Source organism: Lampetra planeri, chromosome 57 (genome assembly GCF_965212315.1).
Source record: "Lampetra planeri chromosome 57, kcLamPlan1.2.h2, whole genome shotgun sequence".
Lineage (NCBI taxonomy): Eukaryota > Metazoa > Chordata > Hyperoartia > Petromyzontiformes > Petromyzontidae > Lampetra > Lampetra planeri.
In genome coordinates this window covers 3,345,517-3,367,365 of record NC_136163.1, presented here as the reverse complement: position 1 = coordinate 3,367,365, position 21,849 = coordinate 3,345,517, and the positions used below count along the sequence as shown (strand labels likewise).

Genomic DNA, 21,849 nt, shown 5'->3' with positions numbered 1-21,849 from the left:
CAGCTTTAATAAACCCTGGCGAAAGCCCTTAACTTACCTCCGTCTCCGAGTGCGTCCGTCGGAACTTCTCTACACATGGTAAAATATAAAGCAATTGTTAGAGTTGCGTCCAAGCTCATCATCAGAGTACACTTTGGCACTGAGTACGTTTATTGCTGTCAAGGGAAAACACGAAAAAAGCCCTCTCCAGTTCTGAATTCACGCTTAAAATCGTACAATTTACAACAATCACCACCGATCCAAATTTGCACTTTGATTTTCAGACGGCAAAGAGACAAATAAACAACAACAAAAACGGGGCAGTGGGAACAACCCGACTGAATATCCCCAGGCAGTGAAGCACCTCGCCTGGCTTTGTCAACCACCGAATCAGTATTTCCCGCAAAATCGACCTGAAGCTGGATTTGTCCCTGAACATCCCAAATTTAAAATTCAACATTCTGTCCATCGGTCCACTTGCAACCGACACTGCATCTCACCAGTGGTGTGCAGGGTGTCCTCCTCCCCGCAGCGGTATCATTATTCAGCGATAATAATTAAAGCAGCGCTTTGAACTGTACGGTTAGAAAAATCGTGTTAATACTCTTTGTTTTTTCGGTAAAGTCACGTAGGTTAAAAAATAAAATAATTAATTAAATCGCGACGTTTCGGAGGTAACACAAGCTTCCGTCTTCGGGTGAAACCGTCACAGCAAAATTTCTGTATCAAGTGATCAAGTGATACGGCAATTTGACAAAATTGCTGTATCAAGTGTTACAGCAATTTTGCTGTGACGGTTCCACCTGAAGACGGAAGCTTGTGTTGCCTCCGAAACGTCGTGATTTAATTTATTTGTTTTATTTTTTAACCCACGTGACTTTACCGAAATAACCAAAGAGTATGAATATCCTTGCAGTCACGAAAGCTTCAAATCTAGAATTTCGTGTTAAATTTAACCGGGACCGATATTTTACAGTGTCCTCGCATATAAACGTCTGGCAGCTCACCAACATTGGTTCGAGCAAAACCTGGCTCTGCTGATGAGACAATTAATGTCGAAGCCAGCCCTTGCCTATGAAAAATCTGGCATTTTATCAACATTTTTCAAGCAAAACCTGACTCTGCTCATGATGAGACACCGGGTGTTTGTGTTAAAATGAAAAAATAAAATATATATTTTTCTTCACACACCACACCACGTGGGTGCATAGTGTTACCTACGAATGTATGTGCGCGTGTCATTACGTGGATTTTCTCCGTGTCATGGAACACCCTGGGCAACCCTCGCAAACCAGACGTTCCAACTCAGCGGATTATCCCGGTCAAATGATCCAATCAATCCAACTTCTTTTGCTCAAACCGCAGCCGAATACGAATTATTGAAATCAAAGTGACATCCTGCTCATGTGAGACCATCCAGGCGGTGCTCATCCGTTGCTTACAACCCTGAGCCAATGGTGGAAATTCCATATTCCTATGGCGGGGGAGGAGGGAGGGGGTGAGTCAATCCGTCGCTCAGAGAGACCCACAGGTTCACACTGAGAGCTGTAGAGATGGTAGCGTCACACCATACCACTACTCCCGGTGCAATCATCTGGCTCATTAAGCAGCTCAATGTAAAATGTCGCTGCTCTACGTTCACATCGGCCGTACGAAAAAGAAGATGGCCGTACGAAAAAGAAGATGGCCTGTGCGCACAGCAACTGTATATTTTTTTAAAGTAAAATAAGCATAGGGTGACCCGGGTAGAGGAGGGCAAAGCCTTTGCAAGGCACAAGTCAGTGGTGCTGCGAAAGTTTAATTACCGATTGCAGTACCGTACGTTTCCCTATAACGTGGTAGTAGTTGCGTTCCGGCCGAATACCACGTTGTTCAAAAATCGGGGTTATAATAAAAGTGTCGGGTACAGAAAAGTCCGCGATAACGCGCGAGATGCGTATGCAGGCTGGGTAGCGTCTCGAAGCATCCAGCAGCATCCCACTGCCTTGTGCGTTGCCACGTGCCGAGGCAGCCCCACAACCGCTTGTTCCGACTCGCGCGTTGTCATTCCGTTCACTCAATCGCGTTGTATCCAACTCGCATCCGCGTTATAACAAAAAATGTGTCCCCGAAGACATTCATCGCGCTGTATACAGTTCGTCTTGTGAAAACACGCGTTATAGGAGAACAGACTGTACAGGAAAAAAACAAAGCACTTGCCCCACCCGCGGCACAGGCTGAATAGGGGCCTGCGCACAATATTACAGGTAGGAACAACAGGTTCCACACTGCCCACCAGGGATTATCTGTCTGCCTGTCGTGCATACGATAACCTCCAACACGACTACGGTATCCAACACGGATCGCACGAATGCGCTGTCCAACCAAGTTCCTGCCTGCCCACTCCAAAGGAACGTGCTTACATCGCCATGCAAAGTGCCATCGGTCGACTGCACGAAGCACGCACATTTCGTACGCGCGGCCACGGTCAAAGCGTTCGGGGGGAGATCAACACAACCTGCCAGTCAGGAACGCCGGCCGTTCGGGTGAGCGAGTGTCGTGTGGCACTGCACTTCTGTTTGGCCATCGCAACTACACTCATGTGCGGTATTGCCACGTGTGTACGTTGAACTTGTTTCGCACCTTCTTGGTTCTTTCGGTAAAGTCACGTAGAAGAAGGGAAATAATAAAAATAAAACATAATAAAATAATTCTCACGACGTTTCGGCCACAACGCAAGCAGCCGTCCTCAGGTGAAGAACAGGTCTGTCGGAAAGACAGCGTCTGAATGAAACACCACCAGGCTTGGAGCGTATATTTAAGCTGGGTTGGAGGGGGAAGAACGCCTTGACAAAAGAATGTGCATATCAAGAGGAATTTTGCATATTTATGGGAAATGCAGATATGGGATTAGTCACTACTTGTGGAATGCGTAGGAGGTGGGCGGGGGTTTTCCCTTCTACGTGACTTTACCGAAAGAACCAAGAAGATGAATCCCTGCAGTCACGAAAGCTTTAAGTCGAAAACAAAAATTTGTTTCGCATCGTATGTAGCCAACCGTGCTCATCAGAGGTGCAAAGGAAAGAGAAAAAACTAAACGCGAAAAGCAGCCCTCAAAGAAATTCGTTTTCAATCTAGATTTTAAAAATGCATAGCTCCCGGTGGCTTTCTAATATCGTGCAATGCAGTGGTAGCAAGTGCACTTTAAGCACATAGCCTTGGTTCCTAGGAATACATAGCGGTGGGGATAGGCGTCTGAATATGGCTATGGGAGAATGGCTTCTGTGCTGAGTAAACAGGTTTCTTTAAAACCACTAAAAATGTATAAGATGCCGCGTGACTGTTCCAGTGGGCCATCCATATAAGTGCTTTCCATACAGGATACATTACTGCAAAGATGAATATTGATTCCAGTATCAGCTGCTGTCAATTACCCGCGTTCCATGTATTTCCACTTGATCCTTCTCACACTAGCAATGTCACAGGATGAAGTATCCATTCGCAAATCCGGCTGAGCAGTGCCAGATCGCTCCGTGTGAAGATAACAGCTGACAGAAGTTTATATTACAAAGCTACCTCTGAGATCCCGTCTTCAAATGATATTCTGATTCACACACAGAATGGCCCACAGAAGCAAATAACACAGAGCCATGTTTGAGAACCTTTCTTCAAGTGACACTCTGGTCCACACACTCAGTAGAGGGTGACCTCTTTCCCAACTCGCTCTGCTGTATGAGTGGCCGTCGCGTGATGCCGGTCGAACAAATATTCGAATTCTCAGAGCTGGAATTAAACCAAATTAAATGAAGAACCAAAGTTAATGTGACAATTTGTTTTCAACAGTGTGTGAGAGTGAGTTGACACACACACGCATCACGCTCACACACACACAAGATGTTACGTGTGTGCAAACTCACACTCACTGTGCAAATTCACACTCCCACATCACGTTGTCTGTGTGTGCGCGCAAACTCACGCTCGCACACTCACATCACGTTAGCTGTGTGTGTGAGCAAACTCACACTCACTGTGCAAACTCACACTCACACATCACGTTGGCTGTGTGTGTGTGTGTGTGAGCAAACTCACACTCACTGTGCAAACTCACACTCACACATCACCTTGGCTGTGTGTGTGTGTGAGCAAACTCACACTCACTGTGCAAACTCACACTCACACATCACGTTGGCTGTGTGTGTGCGTGCAAACTCACACTCACACAGACACATCACGTTGGCTGTGCGTGTGTTTGAGCAAACTCACACTCACTGTGCAAACTCACACTCACACATCACCTTGGCTGTGTGTGTGTGTGAGCAAACTCACACTCACTGTGCAAATTCACACACACACATCATGTTGGCTGTGTGTGTGCATGCAAACTCACGCTCACACAGACACATCACATTGGCTGTGTGTGTCTGAACAAACTCACACTCACACATCACGTTGGCTGTGTGTGTGTGTGAGCAAACTCACACTCACTGTGCAAACTCACACTCACACATCACCTTACGCGTGTGTGTGCCTGCGCAAACTCATGCTCGCACAGACACACACACACACTTCACGCTGTCTGCATATCCTACGAAGCGTGAGAGTTCAGTTGACTGGTCACGTGATGCTGCTGCCGCCACCGCCGCCACTGCCGCCGTTGTTGCCACCCTCTGCCCTTCCCTCGTTAACGCAGTCCCTGACGAAGTTCATCGTCCTCTGGTAGAGCAGAGACTCCCTGCTCGAGGGCTTGCACACGTTCAGGTGGTTGACGTCCAGCGCGACGAACTGCCCCACGCCCGGATCTGCAGATCGGACCCACCAGCGGTTTCTCCACTGAACACGAAACGCCTCGCCTCTTGATTATAGTTTTTTTACCCTTCTATCTGGCAACAAAACTGACACCTTTTTTACAAGGAGTCATGTTTGCATTGATCACAATACCTGCGGTCATAATGCAAACAAAACTCTGATAATGTATGCACTGTCCTTGAAGTTGATTGGTCCACACCCGAGACAGCTTTTCTTAGAGCCCAGTCGCACATGGTGTTGGACCAGACGACGCCAAAAGGTGTGGACCAATCAACTTCAAGGACAGTGCATACATTATCAGAGTTATGTTTTTTGTTTGCATTATGGCTGCAGGTATTGTGGTCTATGCAAACATGACCCCTTGTAAAAAAGGTGTCAGTTTTGTTGCCAGATAGAAGGGTAAAAAAACAATTATATTTTTTACTGGCAAATGAGGTTCCAATGGTGCCTCGCCTTTTCTTGAACATTGTGGACTGAGCAAACGGATGCCCCACCGCCAATGGAAATGAATGGAAATCGATACTTCTATTCTGTGTTTAATATCAGCTTTGTATAAGCGGTGTGATATAGGCTGTGTATATACTCTATATATAATCTGTATATATATACACAAGGGCTGTGTGTATAGATATCAGCTGTGCATATACAGGCGGTGTGTATAGATATGCTGCGTGTGTAAATTAATAACTGTGTATATATATTTTTGATTAAAAGCTTTCGTGACTGCAGGGATTCATATTCTTGGTTCTTTCGGTAAAGTCACGTAGAAGGGAAACAATAAAATAATAAAAATATAAAACAATACAATTCCCACGACGTTTCGATTGCAACACAAGCAATCATCATCAGGTGTGAAAACCACAGAAAGAAAATGTGGGTACATTCCAGACTGTACACCATGCAAACATTTTAAAAATACACTTTTTTTTTTGGGGGGGGGGGGAGCTCAATAATGCATAAATTTTTTGCACGGCAACTGAGCTGTGACGTCAAATCTGTCACGTGACCCCAAATCTGTCACGTGACCCACGCGTGTGGAAGCGTAACGCATTGTAGTGTAGCGGTTAGCGCGCCGCGCTACGAACCCGGCGACCCGAGTTCGATTCCCGCTCACGGCCACCACCGGTGACGATTATTTTTACCGGTCCTGGGCCTCCCCTAGGTCGACTCAGCCTCAAACGAGTAACTGGTGTGGTGTGTGAACATCGCCACTGGGGAGACAAAGGCGGCCGGCCGTGGTGAATCCAAGTCCCGGGCGAAGCCGGGTAGTAAAGCTAGTGTATTTATACAGGCTGTGTGTGTGTATATATGTAGGCTGTGTGTGTGTATATATACAGGCTGTGTGTGTGTATATATACAGGCTGTGTGTGTGTATATATGTAGGCTGTGTGTGTGTGTATATATACAGGTTGTGTGTGTGTATATATGTAGGCTGTGTGTGTGTATATATACAGGCTGTGTGTGTATATATATACAGGCTGTGTGTGTATATATACAGGCTGTGTGTGTGTATATATGTAGGCTGTGTGTGTACCAGCCGGGTGGGCGAGTGCACAGGTACCGGACGAGTGGAGAGGCACCACCAGCATGCGGATGAGCCCGTGGACGGGCGTCGCCCGCGTCTCCCCGAAGCTCAGCACACGCAGGCGGCGCCGCTGCACCAGCGCCGTGAACGCCGCGTGGAGCTCCTTGAGACGCGGAGAGTCTAGCGGCGGCAGCAGCAGCGGCAGTAGCAGTAGAATTAGCGGCAGTAGTAGCAGCAGGAGCAGCAGCAGCGGCAGCAGTAGCAGCAGCAGAAGGAGCAGCAGCAGCAGGAGCAGTAGTAGCAGCAGCAGCAGGAGCAGCAGTAGCAGCAGTAGTAGTAGCAGCAGTAGCAGCAGCAGAAGCAGCAGCAGTAGTAGTAGCAGCAGCAGTAGCAGCAGCAGTAGCAGCAGTAGGAGTAGCAGCAGCAGTAGCAGCAGTAGTAGCAGCAGCAGTAGCAGTAGCAGCAGCAGTAGCAGCAGCAGGAGCAGCAGTAGTAGCAGCATTAGCGGCAGTAGTAGTAGCAGCAGTAATAGTAGCATTAGCAACAGTAGTAGTAGTAGCAGCAGCAGCGACAACAGAAGCAGCAGGAGCAGCAGCAGCGGCAGTAGTAGCATTAGCAGGAGCGGCGGTAGTAGTAGCAGCAGTAATAGTAGCATTATCGACAGTAGTAGTAGTAGCAGCAGCAGCAGCGACAATAGCAGCAGCACCAGCAGCACCAGCAGTAGCGGTAGCCGCAGCACAGACAATAGCAGCAGCAGCGGCAGCAGCAGCGGCAGCAGCATCAGTACCCGGCCGGGTACGGGTACGGGTACCCGTTTGCGACCCTGGTGTGGCCGGGTACGGGTACGGGTAGGCCGTGAGTCACTGGTGAGTCACCGTTTGTCACTCATTTCGGGTAGGGTACGGGTAGGGAACGGCTACCCGCACCCGGCCGGGTACGGGTACCCATTTGCGACCCTGGTGCGGCCGGGTACGGGTACGAGTAAGGAATCAAAACCCGTGTGCGACCTCTGGTAGAAGCCACGATCGGCACGCCCCCCCCCCCCCCCGCCGCCCCCCTCACCTCGGCCGAGCTCTTTGACCTCCACGGAGGGGAATAGGAGGTATCCGACATTGCGCGACAGTTCGGCGAGGCGGCTGCCCCGGTGTGGCACGCTGTAGAAGACCACGCCGCGGGTCTTCTCCACCACCTGGCGGAACTCCGGAATCCTCTCCGCATCCGACAGCATCTTCTTGACCAGCAGGCCTGGCGGCGAAGGCACGTATGTATGTATGCGCGTGCGTGCGTGCGTATGCATGGTGGGCATATTTCGCACCGTATGTAGCCAAGCGTGTTAATCGGAGGTGCGGCGGGGACAGACAACAAACTAAACACAAAAATTGGTTCTAAAGAAATGCGTTTTCTATTTAGTGTAGTGGTGTAGTGTATAGTGTGTAGTAGTGTACTCTAGTGCGTAGCGTAGTGAGTAGAATAGTGTGTGTCGTTTTAATTTTACGTGACTTTACCGAAAGAACCGAAGAGTATATTGTGTGTAGTGTCATGTATAATAGTGTATAGTGTAGTGCGTATGTATGTTGAACTTCTTTTGCACTATACGTAGCCAACCGTGCTAATCGGAGGTGCGGGTGAAAGGACAACGAACTAAACACAAAAAGCAGTTCTAAAGAAATTAGTTTTGAACCTAGATGATTTAAAAGTGCCTAGATCAAGCGGCATCCTAATATTGGAAGGAAAAAGCGTTCCAGACGTCTGCGGAAGCATATCTGATGGCCAGCCGATAGGGGTCGAAGGTGAGGTCGTGGTTAGCCAGGCGGTGGGTCGACAGGGAGAGGCCGCGCGACGGAGGCTCGGGGAGCAGCAGCGACTGACGCAGGTCGCCCAAAAAAAATGTACTCAAGCAGAGAGACGTGAAATAAAAGTGCCGTACTGAGCAAAAACCACAGAATAGAGATCAAGATTTGAGGAAACAACAACAACAGACAGAGTGAGTTAATAAACAGCGTGTAAGACAATTAGACCCAAGCCGAAACATAACATCTAAAAAAGAATGTTTAAAAAATATATTTTTTATTTTTCATGATAGAATATAGTATTGTCATCAGTATGACATAAGTATACCGAGTTTGCAGTCGATACCACATTGGGAAGTGGGTAAAAATTGAGTTACAAGATTTGAGGATACAACAAAAACAACAGACAGAGTGAGTTCAATGAAAGCGTAAAAAAAAACGAGTTCAACGTGAACAATACCGCTACCAGACCGGGAGGTGTCGTGTTGAAGTTTATTCAACCTGTGCAGATCAAACCCTACAGATATTAGGTGGCAACCCTAACATTACTTCGCCGATATCACAAATCATCATCTTATATCTCAACATTCTTAATAATTAACTAAAAGTGTCATATTTCATCTGTAGACGCCAATGTGCCACCACCGTGTATGTAAAGCAGGAAATCAGTAGAACCTGCAGAGCACACGACTAGAACTAGGCACAGAGTAAAGACCGATTTACCCACCCACTCACCCACTCACCCACCCACTCACCCACCCACCCACTCACCCACCCACCCACTCACCCACCCACCCACGCACTCACCCACGCACCCACCCACCCACTCACCCACCCACCCACCCACCCACCCACTCACCCACCCACTCACCCACCCACCCACTCACTCACCCACCCACCCACCCACCCACCCACCCACTCACCCACCCACCCACCCACCCACCCACCCACTCACCCACCCACCCACCCACTCACCCACCCACCCACCCACTCACCCACCCACCCACTCACCCACCCACCCACTCACCCACCCACCCACTCACCCACCCACTCGGAACCAGGTTTAAATTTCCACAACTAGGTAGGGGTTAAAGGCTGATTTAAAGAGGTGCGTTTAACACGCAGCAGGCTTTCGCGACCAATATTATTCATATTTTGATTTAAAGCTTTCGTGACTGCAGGGATTCATATTCTTGGTTCTTTCGGTAAAGTCACGTAGAAGGAAAACAATAAAAGAATAAAAATATAAAACAATAAAATTCTCCCGACGTTTCAATAATACAAGATTATTCATAATAAACGTTTTTGGGTTAGATCGCGTTATTTACAAATGTGTCGTAACCCTCCACAACAGCTACGACGACTGATTGCCTGAGAGCTTGCAGCCTCAGGTAAGGCGAGAAACTCCCCACGGCTCATCCTGCGTCAAGAGATGCGGCCCTGGTTGCAGGCGCGGGTCTCACCTCCCATGCTGTGCGCCACCCAGACTAGAGGGCGGTCTCCCACGCCCGCCAGCCTCAACTTCTCCAGCATCTCCACGCTCCGAGAAGCGAGCGAGCGCCTGCGATGACACGGCGGCAAATAACGACGCGGCAACGGTGACCGCGCGTACCGATCAAGCGGTCGGTCGGCCCAATGATTTGTAACGCGCGGACAAATTCAGCGAAAAGCGGTAAATTAAACTGAGAAGAAATGTCGATTTGCAAGCTTTCGTGACTGCAGGGATTCATCTTCTTGGTTCTTTCGGTAAAGTCACGTAGAAGGGAAGTAATAAAATAATAAAAAATAAAACATAATAAAATAATATCTTATTTTATCACGAGGTAGAAACACAAACAAATAAATAATAAAACATAATAAAATAATATCTAATGTTATTATGTTTTATTTTTATTACTTTATTATTTCCCTTCTACGTGACTTTACCGAAAGAACCAAGAAGACTTTTTTCGATTGTCCCATTTTGATAAAATAATTCTCACGACGTTTCGGCCACAACGCAAGCAGCCGTCCTCAGGTGAAGAAACAGGTCTGTCGGGGAGACAGCGTCTGAATGACACGCCCCAGGCTTGGAGCGTCTATTTAAGCTGGGTTGGAGGGGGAATGTGCGCTTTGACAAAATAATTTGCATATCAAGCGGAATTTAGCAGGTTTATGGGAAATGCAGATATGGGATTAGTACTACTTGTGAAGTGCGTAGGAGGTGGGAAGGGGGTTTAAAGTTATTATTACTTCCCTTCTACGTGACTTTACCGAAAGAACCAAGAAGATGAGAAGAAATGCTGTTAGTCCGGTCTTAAAAGCGCAAATTGTCGAGGATGAGCGGACTTAACTTTTGCCCGTTCCGAGGTGTCTGCAAGTTGCAGGGTGCGGGTCCCGTTCACCCCCGAACCTCGAAACGCCCGAACGGTTAGCGCTACCCGCGTCTGCATGTTTACCTGTGCTGCTCCGCTGGGCACTTGACCTTCCAGTCGCTCAGGTGGGTGTCGTAGTCCAGGCTCAAGATCCTAATACCCGGGCAGTCAGGTGCCAACCAGGCCTGACGGCACAAACACGCACGCACGCACGCCAGAGGTCGCAACCGTGTACCCGATACCCGGCTATCCGTACCCGGCCGGAGTGGGTGGGTGAGTGAATGGGTTTGTGGATGAGTGGATGAGGGAGTGAGTGGGTGAGTGAGTGGGTGGGTGAGTGAATGGGTTCGTGGATGAGTGGACGAGTGAGTGGGTGAGTGAGTGGGTGGGTGAGTGAATGGGTTCGTGGACGAGCGAGTGGGTGGTTGAACGGACGAGTGGGCGAGCGATTGAGCCACCTCCATCGCTAAGGTGGTCCCACCTCCACCTCCGCAGGTGCCGGGCCACGGTAAGCTCATGGTGGACCGTGGCGCCCTGCAGCTGCTGCTGAGGCTCTACCTGGCGCGGCGCGACCCGGCGCGCAAGGTGCAGCGCCGGGTCACTCGCATCCTGGGCAACCTGGCCGCTTGCCCGGAGCTGCACGGACAGATCCACCAATCCGGTGAGCGCACGCGGAACGACTCAGGGCCGAGCCACTCGCCGCGCACTTTGCCTCGCGACGCAATCGGCCCGGTGCTCGGGGACCAGAGGTCGCAATCAGGTACCCGATACCCGTACCCTACCCGATACCCGGCTACGGGTACCCGGCCGGGTACGGGTACCCGTTTGCGACCCTGGTGCGGCCGGGTACGGGTACGGGTAGGCCGTGGGTCACTGGTGAGTCACCGTTTGTCACTCATTTCCCAACGTCTTGTCTCTTCTCACAATTCAAGTTCCTAGAATCAACCCACCCGCGCCTGCAACATGGCTTCATCCCAGAGGTCGCAATCAGGTACCCGATGCCCGTACCCTACCCGTACCCGGCAGGGTACGGGTAGGGTACGGGTACGGCCGGGTACGGGTATGGGTAACCGTTTGCGACCCTGGTGCGACCGGGTACGGGTACGGGTAAGGAATCAAAACTCGTTTGCGACCTCTTGACGCACGCATGGAGCACGGCTCACCAGGCACGTACATGCTCACCGGCTTCTCATCCTCACAACCGCTCCCTCAACCACGGAATAGAATCATTGACATTTGGGTGCTGCTACGATTCATCCACAGCTGGAGGAAGGCCTCCCATAACTAGGGTTGCCACTTGTCCGGGTTTCACTCGGGAGAGTCTGGGGATCGGTGGCGTCGGCTCTCCACCGAGACGCTACACCATGGGTAACCGAGCCTGTACTTGTGCCAAGACGATGGAAGGCCACCTGCTGCCCACACCTGCGGTTAGCACGGTTGGCTACGTATGGTGCGAAAGAAGTTCTACAAGAAGTTCAACGTACACGCACGCATACGTACGTTCGACAGGCGAGCTCACAATCCCTTTTTAGGTCTTCTCTGAAGACTCGCCTAGCCTACTCTGTAACAACTACAGGGCCATCTCCCTCCTCAGTATGCCGGGAAAGGTCCTGGCAAGGATTATTCAACATCACCTTGCCAGGCAAGCTGAGGAGAAGCTTGCGGAGCCCCAATGTGGTTTCAGGCCAGGGCGGTCCTGAAGATGCCATATTTTCTGTCCGTCTGCTACAGCAGAGGTGTAGGGAATTCCAACAGGACCTACACCTCTGTTTCATTGACCTGGTCAAGGCCTGTGATACCATCAGTAGGCCTAGACTCTGGGTTGTTCTACATGCTTTCGGAGTCCCTAACTCTCTGCTCGCAATCATTAAGGACCTTCATGATGGTGGGAAGGCTAGGGTAAAACTAAATGGTCAAGAGTCGGAGCCATTTCCTGTTTATCTTGGGGTGCGACAGGGATGTCCTCTCGCTCCCACATTATTTAACATCTATTTCGACCACATAGTTCATGAAGCCTTTGATGGCTGTACCGGAAGAATTTCAATCTGTAAACGATACAATGGGAGGTTGATCGATGCCCGGGTGCGGTCAAGGGATGGCTCCCTATTGCTCAAGCATGTTATGTATGCCGATGTTCTGGTGATTGCTGCTCACTCACAGGACGAATTGGAGGCGCTGCTGGTGAACCTGGAGTTTACCACTAAGAGATGTGGCCTTTCCATCAGCCCCACCAAAACTAAGCACCTGCCTGGGTATTTTGTGCCATCAAACACTCCACCGGAACTCCCAATTGGTGATGGGGCAGTTGTGGAGAGAGTGGAGAGTTTCCCATACCTGGGCAATGTGCCCATGACCGGCTCCAGTTGAACAGCAGAGGTCTCACTCCGAATCAGTCTAGCGGCATACTCTTTTCATCGGCTGCGTAACGCTGTGTGGAAGCCGCCTGGTCTGTCACTACGCACGAAGCTTCAGGTCTTCTCGGCCACGGTCATTCCCTCCCTTCTCTATGCTTGCGAAACTTGGACACCCCGAATAGAACATCTTCGCCGGTTAGCAACATTTCGGCTGGCCTGCTTACGATCCATCCTGGGTTTAACCAGACTGGATTGTGTGAGCAGCTCACAGGTCCTTGAAATATCTGGATAAAGTCCCACCGGTGAGCTTCTCCTCCGGCAGGCAAGGCTGCGTTGGCTGGGTCATGTAGCCCGCATGCCCGGCCACCGCATGCCTAAACAGCTTTTGTTCGGCCGAATAGAGGGGGCAAAACTGGCGCGGCACGAGCTAGAGAAGAGATGGACTGATGTGATACAGGAGGATGTGGAGCTGAGTGGACTTGCCGATGACTGGTACCAGCGGTGTCAAGATCGGCCTCTGTGGAGGAGGCTCGTGAAGGACACTACTGGGCAGTTGGAGGCAGTCGCCCACCAGCAACAACGGAGGGCGGAGGAGCGACGTTCACAACAACGAGCGGAGCACCAGGTGGCTAAAGCACAGCAAGTTGGCACAGTAGGGGGCACAGGTGGTGTATCAGCCAGTCATATCAGTCAGGCAACCCATGGCACCTGGGTCTGTGCCGTGACCTCCTGCCAGCAGGCGTTCGACACTTCACGTTGCCTCAAGATGCACATGGCCTGGCACAAGCGCCGTGGTGACGTCACCGCCACTTAGTGGCGAATGGCGGTTGTTGTTGTGAGAGTTCGAGAGTGACAGTAAGTGATCTTCTTGGTTCTTTCGGGAAAGTCACGTAGAAGGGAAATAATAAAATAACAAAAATAAAACATCATAAAATAATTCTCACGACGTTTCGGCCACAACGCAAGCAGCCGTCCTCAGCGTCTGAATCCATTGAGACGCTGTCTCCCCGACAGACCTGGTCTTCACCTGAGGACGGCTGCTTGCGTTGTGGCCGAAACGTCGTGAGAATTTTTTATTATGTTTTATTTTTATTATTTTATTATTTCCCTTCTACGTGACTTTACCGAAAGAACCAAGAAGATGAATCCCTGCAGTCACGAAAGCTTTAAATCGAAATTTTATATTTTATTTTTATTATTTTATTACTTCCCTTCTACGTGACTTTACCGAAAGAACCAAGAAGATGAATCCCTGCAGTCACGAAAGCTTTAAATCGAAATTTTATATTTTATTTTTATTATTTTATTATTTCCATTCTACGTGACTTTACCGACAGAACCAAGAAGATGAATCCCTGCAGTCACGAAAGCTTTACCTCGAAATTTGAGTAAGTGATTGCGAGAGTGTTTGCGAGAATGAGCGTTAGCGAGAATGAGTGTGAGCGAGAGTGAGTCTTAGCGAGCGAGTGTTAGTCGGTGTCAGTGAGTGAGTGATTGCGAGAATGAGCGTGAGCGAGAGTGAGTGTTAGCGAGCGAGTGTGTTAGTCGGTGTCAGTGAGTGAGTGATTGCGAGAATGAGCGTGAGCGAGAGTGAGTCTTAGCGAGCGAGTGTGTTAGTCGGTGTCAGTGTGAGTGAGTGGCCACTCCTGCCTGCACGGGCACGGGGTCGCGACCTTGGGCCAGCAGTGGGTGTAGGCCTCGCTCTCGGGGCCCTCCTCAGAGGGTGCCGTCTCCACGTCCTGCTGCCGCCACGTCTTGAAGCCACCTCCCAGGAGGCCGTGCACAAAGAGCACATCCGCCGACACCTCCTCACTGGTGAAGAAAGCAACGCCGCCGACACCACCACCACTTCACAGGCGAACACACAACCGCCACTATCACCGCCGCTACCACCGCCTCGCGCTGGTGAACACACCACCACCTCTACCGCCTCACTGGTGAACACGCCACCACCACCGCCACCTTACTGGTGAACACACCACCACCACCACCTTACTGGTGAACACACCACCACCACCACCTTACTGGTGAACACACCACCACCGCCACCTCACTGGTGAACACACCACCACCGCCACCTCACTGGTGAACACGCCACCACCACCACCTTACTGGTGAACACACCACCACCGCCACCTTACTGGTGAACACACCACCACCACCACCTTACTGGTGAACACACCACCACCACCGCCACCTTACTGGTGAACACACCACCACCACCGCCACCTTACTGGTGAACACACCACCACCACTACCACCTCACTGGTGAACACACCACCACCACCGCCACCTTACTGGTGAACACACCACCACCACCTTACTGGTGAACACAACACCATCACCGCCACCTTACTGGTGAACACACCACCACCACCTCACTGGTGAACACGCCACCACCACCGCCACTTTACTGGTGAACACACCACCACCATCACCGCCACCTCACTGGTGAACACACCAAAAACACCACCACCATCACCACCACCTCCTCACTGGTGATCACACCAACACCACCATGAAAGAGCAGTGATGCAGTGTTGCAGTGGTGCAGTGGCGCTGCGATGCAGTGGTGCAGTGGTGCAGTGGTGCAGTGGAGCTGCGATGCAGTGGTGCAGTGGCGCTGCGATGTAGCGGTGCTGCAGCAGTCACCTGCTGCGATGTAGAGGGTGCAGCAGGAACATTCCCTCGATCAGGGTCCCGTGCGCCGTCTCCCTGTCCAGGTTGGCGAGGGCCCGCGCTGCGTGGCACGCCTGCACCACCCGCGGGCTCTGAGACATCTCCACCAGCGGCCGCAGCCAGCCTGCAGCGCCGGCACGCACAGCCACGCACACAGCGCCAGCAGCATCACGGGCAGAACCGTCAGTATCACACGCTACTAAACAACGACTTAGACTCTTCTCGGTTCTTTCGGTAAAGTCACGTAGAAGGGAAATAATAAAATAATGATTTATTTTTCTTACTTTATTATTTCCCTTCTACGTGAAATCACGTAGAAGGGAAATAATAAAATAATGATTTATTTTTCTTATTTTATTATTTCCCTTCTACGTGAAGTCACGTAGAAGGGAAATAATAAAATAATTTTTATTTTTTTTACTTTATTATTTCCCGTCTACGTGACTTCACCGAAAGAACCAAAGAGTATAGCTACATATGTAGCTACGGGCCCCGCACTTTCAAGGGCCCCGCGCTAAATGCTTTCAAGCTATCAATTCCAGCTCAGTGATTCTGCACTCGCTCGATTACTATAGTACTATACCGCCTTCAACTTTTACGAACGACTGGGTTCATCTTCTTGGTTTTTTCGGTAAAGTCACGTAGAGGGGAAATAATAAAATAATAATAAAAAACATTTACAAATTTTTTTATTTTGTATTTCCCTTCTACGTGACTTTACCGAAAGAACCAAGAAGATGAATCCCTGCAGTCACGAAAGCTTTAAATCGAAATTTTACGACTTAAACTACTTTTTTATTTCACCAGGTAAGGCCTACTGAGCTATGTAACTCTTCATCAACAGCAACCCGGCCACAAACGATAACCCAACGAAGCAGACAAATAATCTGAACGCGTCACGTCGATTCGACCCGGAGAAAAATCCACGTGACCGCAGGGAGAGAGGCACGCAAACTCCAAATACACAGCAGCAGCAGGCGTCAGGGTCGGGATAAAACCCAGGACCTCCTGTATACCAGGCGAGGGAGTTAACATCTCCTAGCCACCGTGATGATGAGAGAGAGAGACACGCAAACTCCAAATATACAGCAGCAGCAGGCGTCAGGGTCGGGATCAAACCCAGGACCTCCTGTATACCAGGCGAGGGAGTGAACATCTCCGAGCCACTGTGGCGAGATGTTAACGACGATGCCGTGGGCCGTGGCGGTGTGGGCGGCCGTACCCTCTGTGCCTCCACGTGCTCGTAGCTGCCCCCGACAGAGGTCGCAAACGGGTTTTGATTCCTTACCCGTACCCGTACCCGGCCGCACCAGAGTCGCAAACGGGTATCCGTACCTGTACCCGGCCGCACCAGAGTCGCAAACGGGTATCCGTACCCGTACCCGGCTGGGTACGGGTAGGGTACGGGTATCGGGTACCCGATTGCGACCTCTGGGATGAAGCCATGTTGCAGGCGCGGGTGGGTTGATTCTAGGAACTTGAATTGTGAGAAGAGACAAGACGTTGGGAAATGAGTGACAAACGGTGACTCACCAGTGACTCACGGCCTACCCGTACCCGGCCGCACCAGGGTCGCAAACGGGTAACCGTACCCGTACCTGGCCGGGTACGGGTAGCCAGGTATCGGGTAGGGTACGGGTATCGGGTACCCGGTTGCGACCTCTGGTCCCCGAGCACCGGGCCGATTGCGTCGCGAGGCAAAGTGCGCGGCGAGTGGCACGGCCCCGAGTCGTTCCGCGTGCGCTCACCGGATTGGTGGATCTGTCCGTGCAGCTCCGGGCACGCGGCCAGGTTGCCCAGGATGCGAGTGACCCGGCGCTGCACCTTGCGCGCCGGGTCGCGCCGCGCCAGGTAGAGCCTCAGCAGCAGCTGCAGGGCGCCACGGTCCACCATGAGCTTACCGTGGCCCGGCACCTGCGGAGGTGGAGGTGGGACCACCTTAGCGATGGAGGTGGCTCAATCGCTCGCCCACTCGTCCGTTCAACCACCCACTCGCTCGTCCACGAACCCATTCACTCACCCACCCACTCACTCACCCACGAACCCACCCACTCCCTCATCCACGAACCCATTCACTCACCCACCCACTCGCTCATCCACGAACCCATTCACTCACCCAGCCACTCCCTCATCCACGAACCCACCCACTCCCTCATCCACGAACCCATTCACTCACCCACCCACTCACTCATCCACGAACCCATTCACTCACCCACCGACTCACCCATTCACTCACTCACCCACCCACTCACTCATCCACCCACCCACTCATCCACGAACCCATTCACTCACCTACCCACTCACTCACTCACCCACCCACTCCCTCATCCACTCACCCATTCACTCACCCACCCACTCACTCATCCACCCACTCACTCGTCCACTCATCCACGAACCCATTCACTCACCTACCCACTCACTCACCCACTCACTCACCCACCCACTCACTCATCCACCCACTCACTCAACATTTTTGCGTTCCACCAACCCCTGCTGCCTTCACAGGGCTGGATGACAGGCCATGTGCACGGCCACCACTCCAAGAAATGCAGCACTAAGGCAGCACTAAGGCAGTGCATTGTGGATGCAGCGAGGTTTGGTGGAGCACACACACACGCACACATATACATACACACACACACATATACACACGCACACACATACACACACATACACACACACACATACACACACACACGCACACACACACATACACACACACATACACACACACGCACACACACACGACCGTGAAACTCCCTCCCTGTCCGTGGGCTGCCGCGTCGCCCGCCGCCGTCTCTCGGCTCACGGCCACGTGCACAATGGCAGTACAGCAAGCGGGATGGTTCCCACCTACCGCGTGGGTCAAGTGGTACCCCCACCCCCACCACCCCCCACAACCTCCACCCCCCAACTCCCTACCCCCACAAACCCCCCAGCCCCCACCACCCAACCACACACCACCCCCCACCTCCCACCCCCCAACTCCCTACCCCCACAAACCCCCCAGCCCCCAACACCCAACCACACACCACCCCCCACCCCCCACAACCTCCACCACCCAGCCCCCACATCCCAACCACACACCACCCCCCACCTCCCAACTCCCTACCCCCGCAAACCCCCCAGCCCCCACCACCCAACCCCCCCCCACCCCCCACCCCCCACCTCCCACCGAGCTCTAACTGCGGCGCTCACCATGGAATGGTGCAGGAGAGCGTGCAGGCAGAAGGCCTCAGCGCGCTCGGGCGCCAGCGAGCTGAGCGTCTGCGCGTAGAGGAACTCGCTCGTCTCGAAGCAGCCTGGGCCATCCTGCGCGCCGGGAGGCAACGGAGACATCGTGGGCTACGGGACTTGCCAGTGACACCACCACACTCGGCACCACCGCCACCAACTCACCACTACCTAACCCACCACGAAGCAGCCAAATAATCTGAACGCGTCACGTCGATTCTAATTGTGGGGTGAAAAACCGGAGGACCCGGAGAAAAATCCACGTGACCGCAGGGAGAGAGGCACGCAAACTCCAAATATACAGCAGCAGGCGTCAGGGTCGGGATCAAACCCACGACCTCCTGTATGCCAAGCGAGGTAGTTAACATCTCCTAGCCACCGTGATGATGATGAGAGAGAGAGAGACACGCAAACTCCAAATATACAGCAGCAGGCGTCAGGGTCGGGATCAAACCCACGACCTCCTGTATGCCAGGCGAGGTAGTTAACATCTCCTAGCCACCGTGATGATGATGAGAGAGAGAGACACGCAAACTCCAAATATACAGCAGCAGGCGTCAGGGTCGGGATCAAACCCACGACCTCCTGTACACCAGGCGAGGTAGTTAACATCTCTGAGCCACTGCGGCGAGATGTTAACGACGATGCCGTGGGCCGCGGCGGTGTAGGCGGCCGTACCCTCTGTGCCTCCACGTGCTCGTAGCCGTCCCTGAGCGCCAGCGATGTGAAGTAGCGCAGGCAGGAGTCCTCGCTCCGCTGGGGCAGAGCAGCCACCAGGGCTCGCAGCTCCTCGGCCAAGGCAGGGGAAGGGCCCTGCAGCCCACCGCGCCAGCAAGTCACCAGCAGTAGCAGCGGCGACGACGACGCAGCCGGCACCACCGCCACCACCGCCGCCACCACCGCCACGTCACCACCACCAACAGCGCAATCATCATCACCATTGCCACCACCACAGCCAAGTCACCACCACCAACACCGCAATCATCATCACCATTGCCACCACCGCCACCACCGCCACGTCACCACCACCAATACCGCAATCATCATCACCGTCACCACCACCGCCACCACCGCCAAGTCACCACCACCAACACCGCAATCATCATCACCATTGCCACCACCGCCGCCGCCACAAATGCCAGCAACAACACCATGACCACCGCCACCAAAACAACAACCACAAACACCATAGCCACTGCAACCACCGCCACCAGCGCCACCACCGCCAAGTCACCACCACCAGCACCAGCAGCAGCGACGACGACGCAGCCGGCACCACCGCAACCACCGCCACCACCGCCAAGTCACCACCACCAACACCGCAATCATCATCACCATTGCCACCACCACCACCACAAATGCCAGCAACAACACCATGACCACCGCCACCAAAACAACAACACAATCGCCATAGCCACCGCCACCAGCGCCACCAACAAGACTCGCCATTCAACACAAAGTGGCGGTGACATCACCACGGTGCTTGTGTCAGCCAGGCGCACCATGACAGGCGGCCGGGCGTGGTTTTGGCCACCCACCTCCTTTTGTGCGCCGTGTCGGCCTTCATAGGTACCCACTCGTAAAAATAGACAACGCAGAGTTTCAGTTTTGTTGCCAGAAAAAAGGGGAAAAACCCTATTATTATATTTTGGTACTGGCAAAGGAGGCCTCATGATTTAAATGCTTATCCCAAGCTCTCAATACTCTTGATGGTGCGTTGTCTTTGAGTTGTGCGCCTTTTGGCGTTATCTGGTCGAACACCGTATGAGACTAGGCTCTAAGGAAAGCTGTCTCTGGTGTGGACCAATACATTTCAAGGACAATGCATACATTATCAGTGTGTTTTTTGTTTGCATTCTGACCGCAGGTATTGTGGTTAATATAAACATGATTCCTTGTAAAAAGGTTTCAGTTTTGTTGCCAGAAAAAAGGGTGAAAACCCTATTATTATATTTTGGTACTGGCAAAGGAGGCCTCATGAGGTACCACTCGCTTAACAGCACTTGCCCGAACAGTATATTCAAGCTTATACGGGGGATCTTTGCCGTTTGCACCTTTACGCCAAGTGAAGTGTGGAAGGCTCACTGCCCGCCTAGGTCACAGGACAGACCGAGACGACCGGCAGACGCGGGATGCGAGGAGGGGGGGGGGGGGCGCGCGAGGTGCGAGGGTGCTCACGGTGTCCGAACGAAGCAGAGGGGCAGGAGGGAGGAAAAATCTCAAGTCCACGTCCTGGGATCGAGCCAGGCCGACCAGGGTCCGTGCGTCGCTTGCCTGGGCCACGTTCCTGTACTGGTAATCTGCAACATCGTCACCACGCGTTGCCAACGTTACCATCGTCGCCACGCGTCGCCATGGTAACCATTGGAACCTCCTTTGCCAGGAGAAAAATATGATAATTGGTTTTTTACCCTTTTATCTGGCAACAAAACTGACACCTTTTTTACAATGCAAACATGGCTCCTTGTAAAAAAAAGGTGTCAGTTTTGTTGCCAGATAAAAGGGTAAAAAAACAATTAGCATATTTTGCTACTGGCAAAGGAGGTTCCAATGGTGTAAATGCTTACCCCGAGCTCTCATACTCTGATGGTGCATTGTCTTTGAGTTGTGCGCCTTATGGCGTCATCTGGTCCAACACCATGTGAGACTAGGCTCTAAGGAAAGCTGTCTCGGGTGTAGACCAATCAATTTCAAGGAGAGTGCATACATTATCAGAGTTGTGTTTTTTGTTTGCATTCCGACCGCAGGTCAATGCTAACATGACTCCTTGTAAAAAAGGTGTCAGTTTTGTTGCCAGATAAAAGGGTAACATTTTTTTTATCATATTTTGCTACTGGCAAAGGATGTTCCAATGGTGTAAATGATTACCCAGAGCTCTCATACTCTGACGGTGCATTGTCTTTGAGTTGTGCGCCTTTTGGCGTCATCTGGTCCAACACCATGTGAGACTAGGCTCTAAGGAAAGCTGTCTCGGGTGTGGACCAATCAATTTCAATGACATTATCAGAGTTGTCTTTTTTGTTTGCATTCCGACCGCAGGTATTGTGGTCAATGCTAACATGACTCCTTGTAAAAAAGGTGTCACTATTGTTGCCAGATAACAGGATAAAAAAAACAATTATCACTGTCACCATCATCACCATCGTCGC

The 21,849-nt window shown here is 51.7% G+C and overlaps 1 protein-coding gene across 3 annotated transcripts in view; it reads right to left on the bottom strand.

Moving 5' to 3' along the window:
• Positions 1–132: 132 nt before the first annotated feature.
• The window catches only part of SERAC1 (serine active site containing 1), a 34,020-nt gene continuing 12,303 nt past the window's right edge, over positions 133–21,849 (bottom strand). For 2 of the 3 annotated variants that reach the window (XM_078618421.1, XM_078618423.1), the window contains exons 7-16: positions 20,879–21,000; positions 19,379–19,513; positions 18,665–18,778; positions 17,215–17,380; positions 15,440–15,590; positions 14,461–14,599; positions 10,518–10,618; positions 9,543–9,640; positions 7,352–7,534; positions 4,627–6,469 (exon numbers count right to left, since the gene is read on the bottom strand). In XM_078618421.1, the coding sequence (XP_078474547.1) occupies positions 6,048–6,469; positions 7,352–7,534; positions 9,543–9,640; positions 10,518–10,618; positions 14,461–14,599; positions 15,440–15,590; positions 17,215–17,380; positions 18,665–18,778; positions 19,379–19,513; positions 20,879–21,000 (1,631 nt within the window). In that variant the 3' untranslated portion in view covers positions 4,627–6,047. Of the gene's footprint in view, positions 6,470–7,351; positions 7,535–9,542; positions 9,641–10,517; positions 10,619–14,460; positions 14,600–15,439; positions 15,591–17,214; positions 17,381–18,664; positions 18,779–19,378; positions 19,514–20,878; positions 21,001–21,849 lie in introns of all 3 variants that reach the window. The other variant, XM_078618424.1, reaches the window with a different exon arrangement.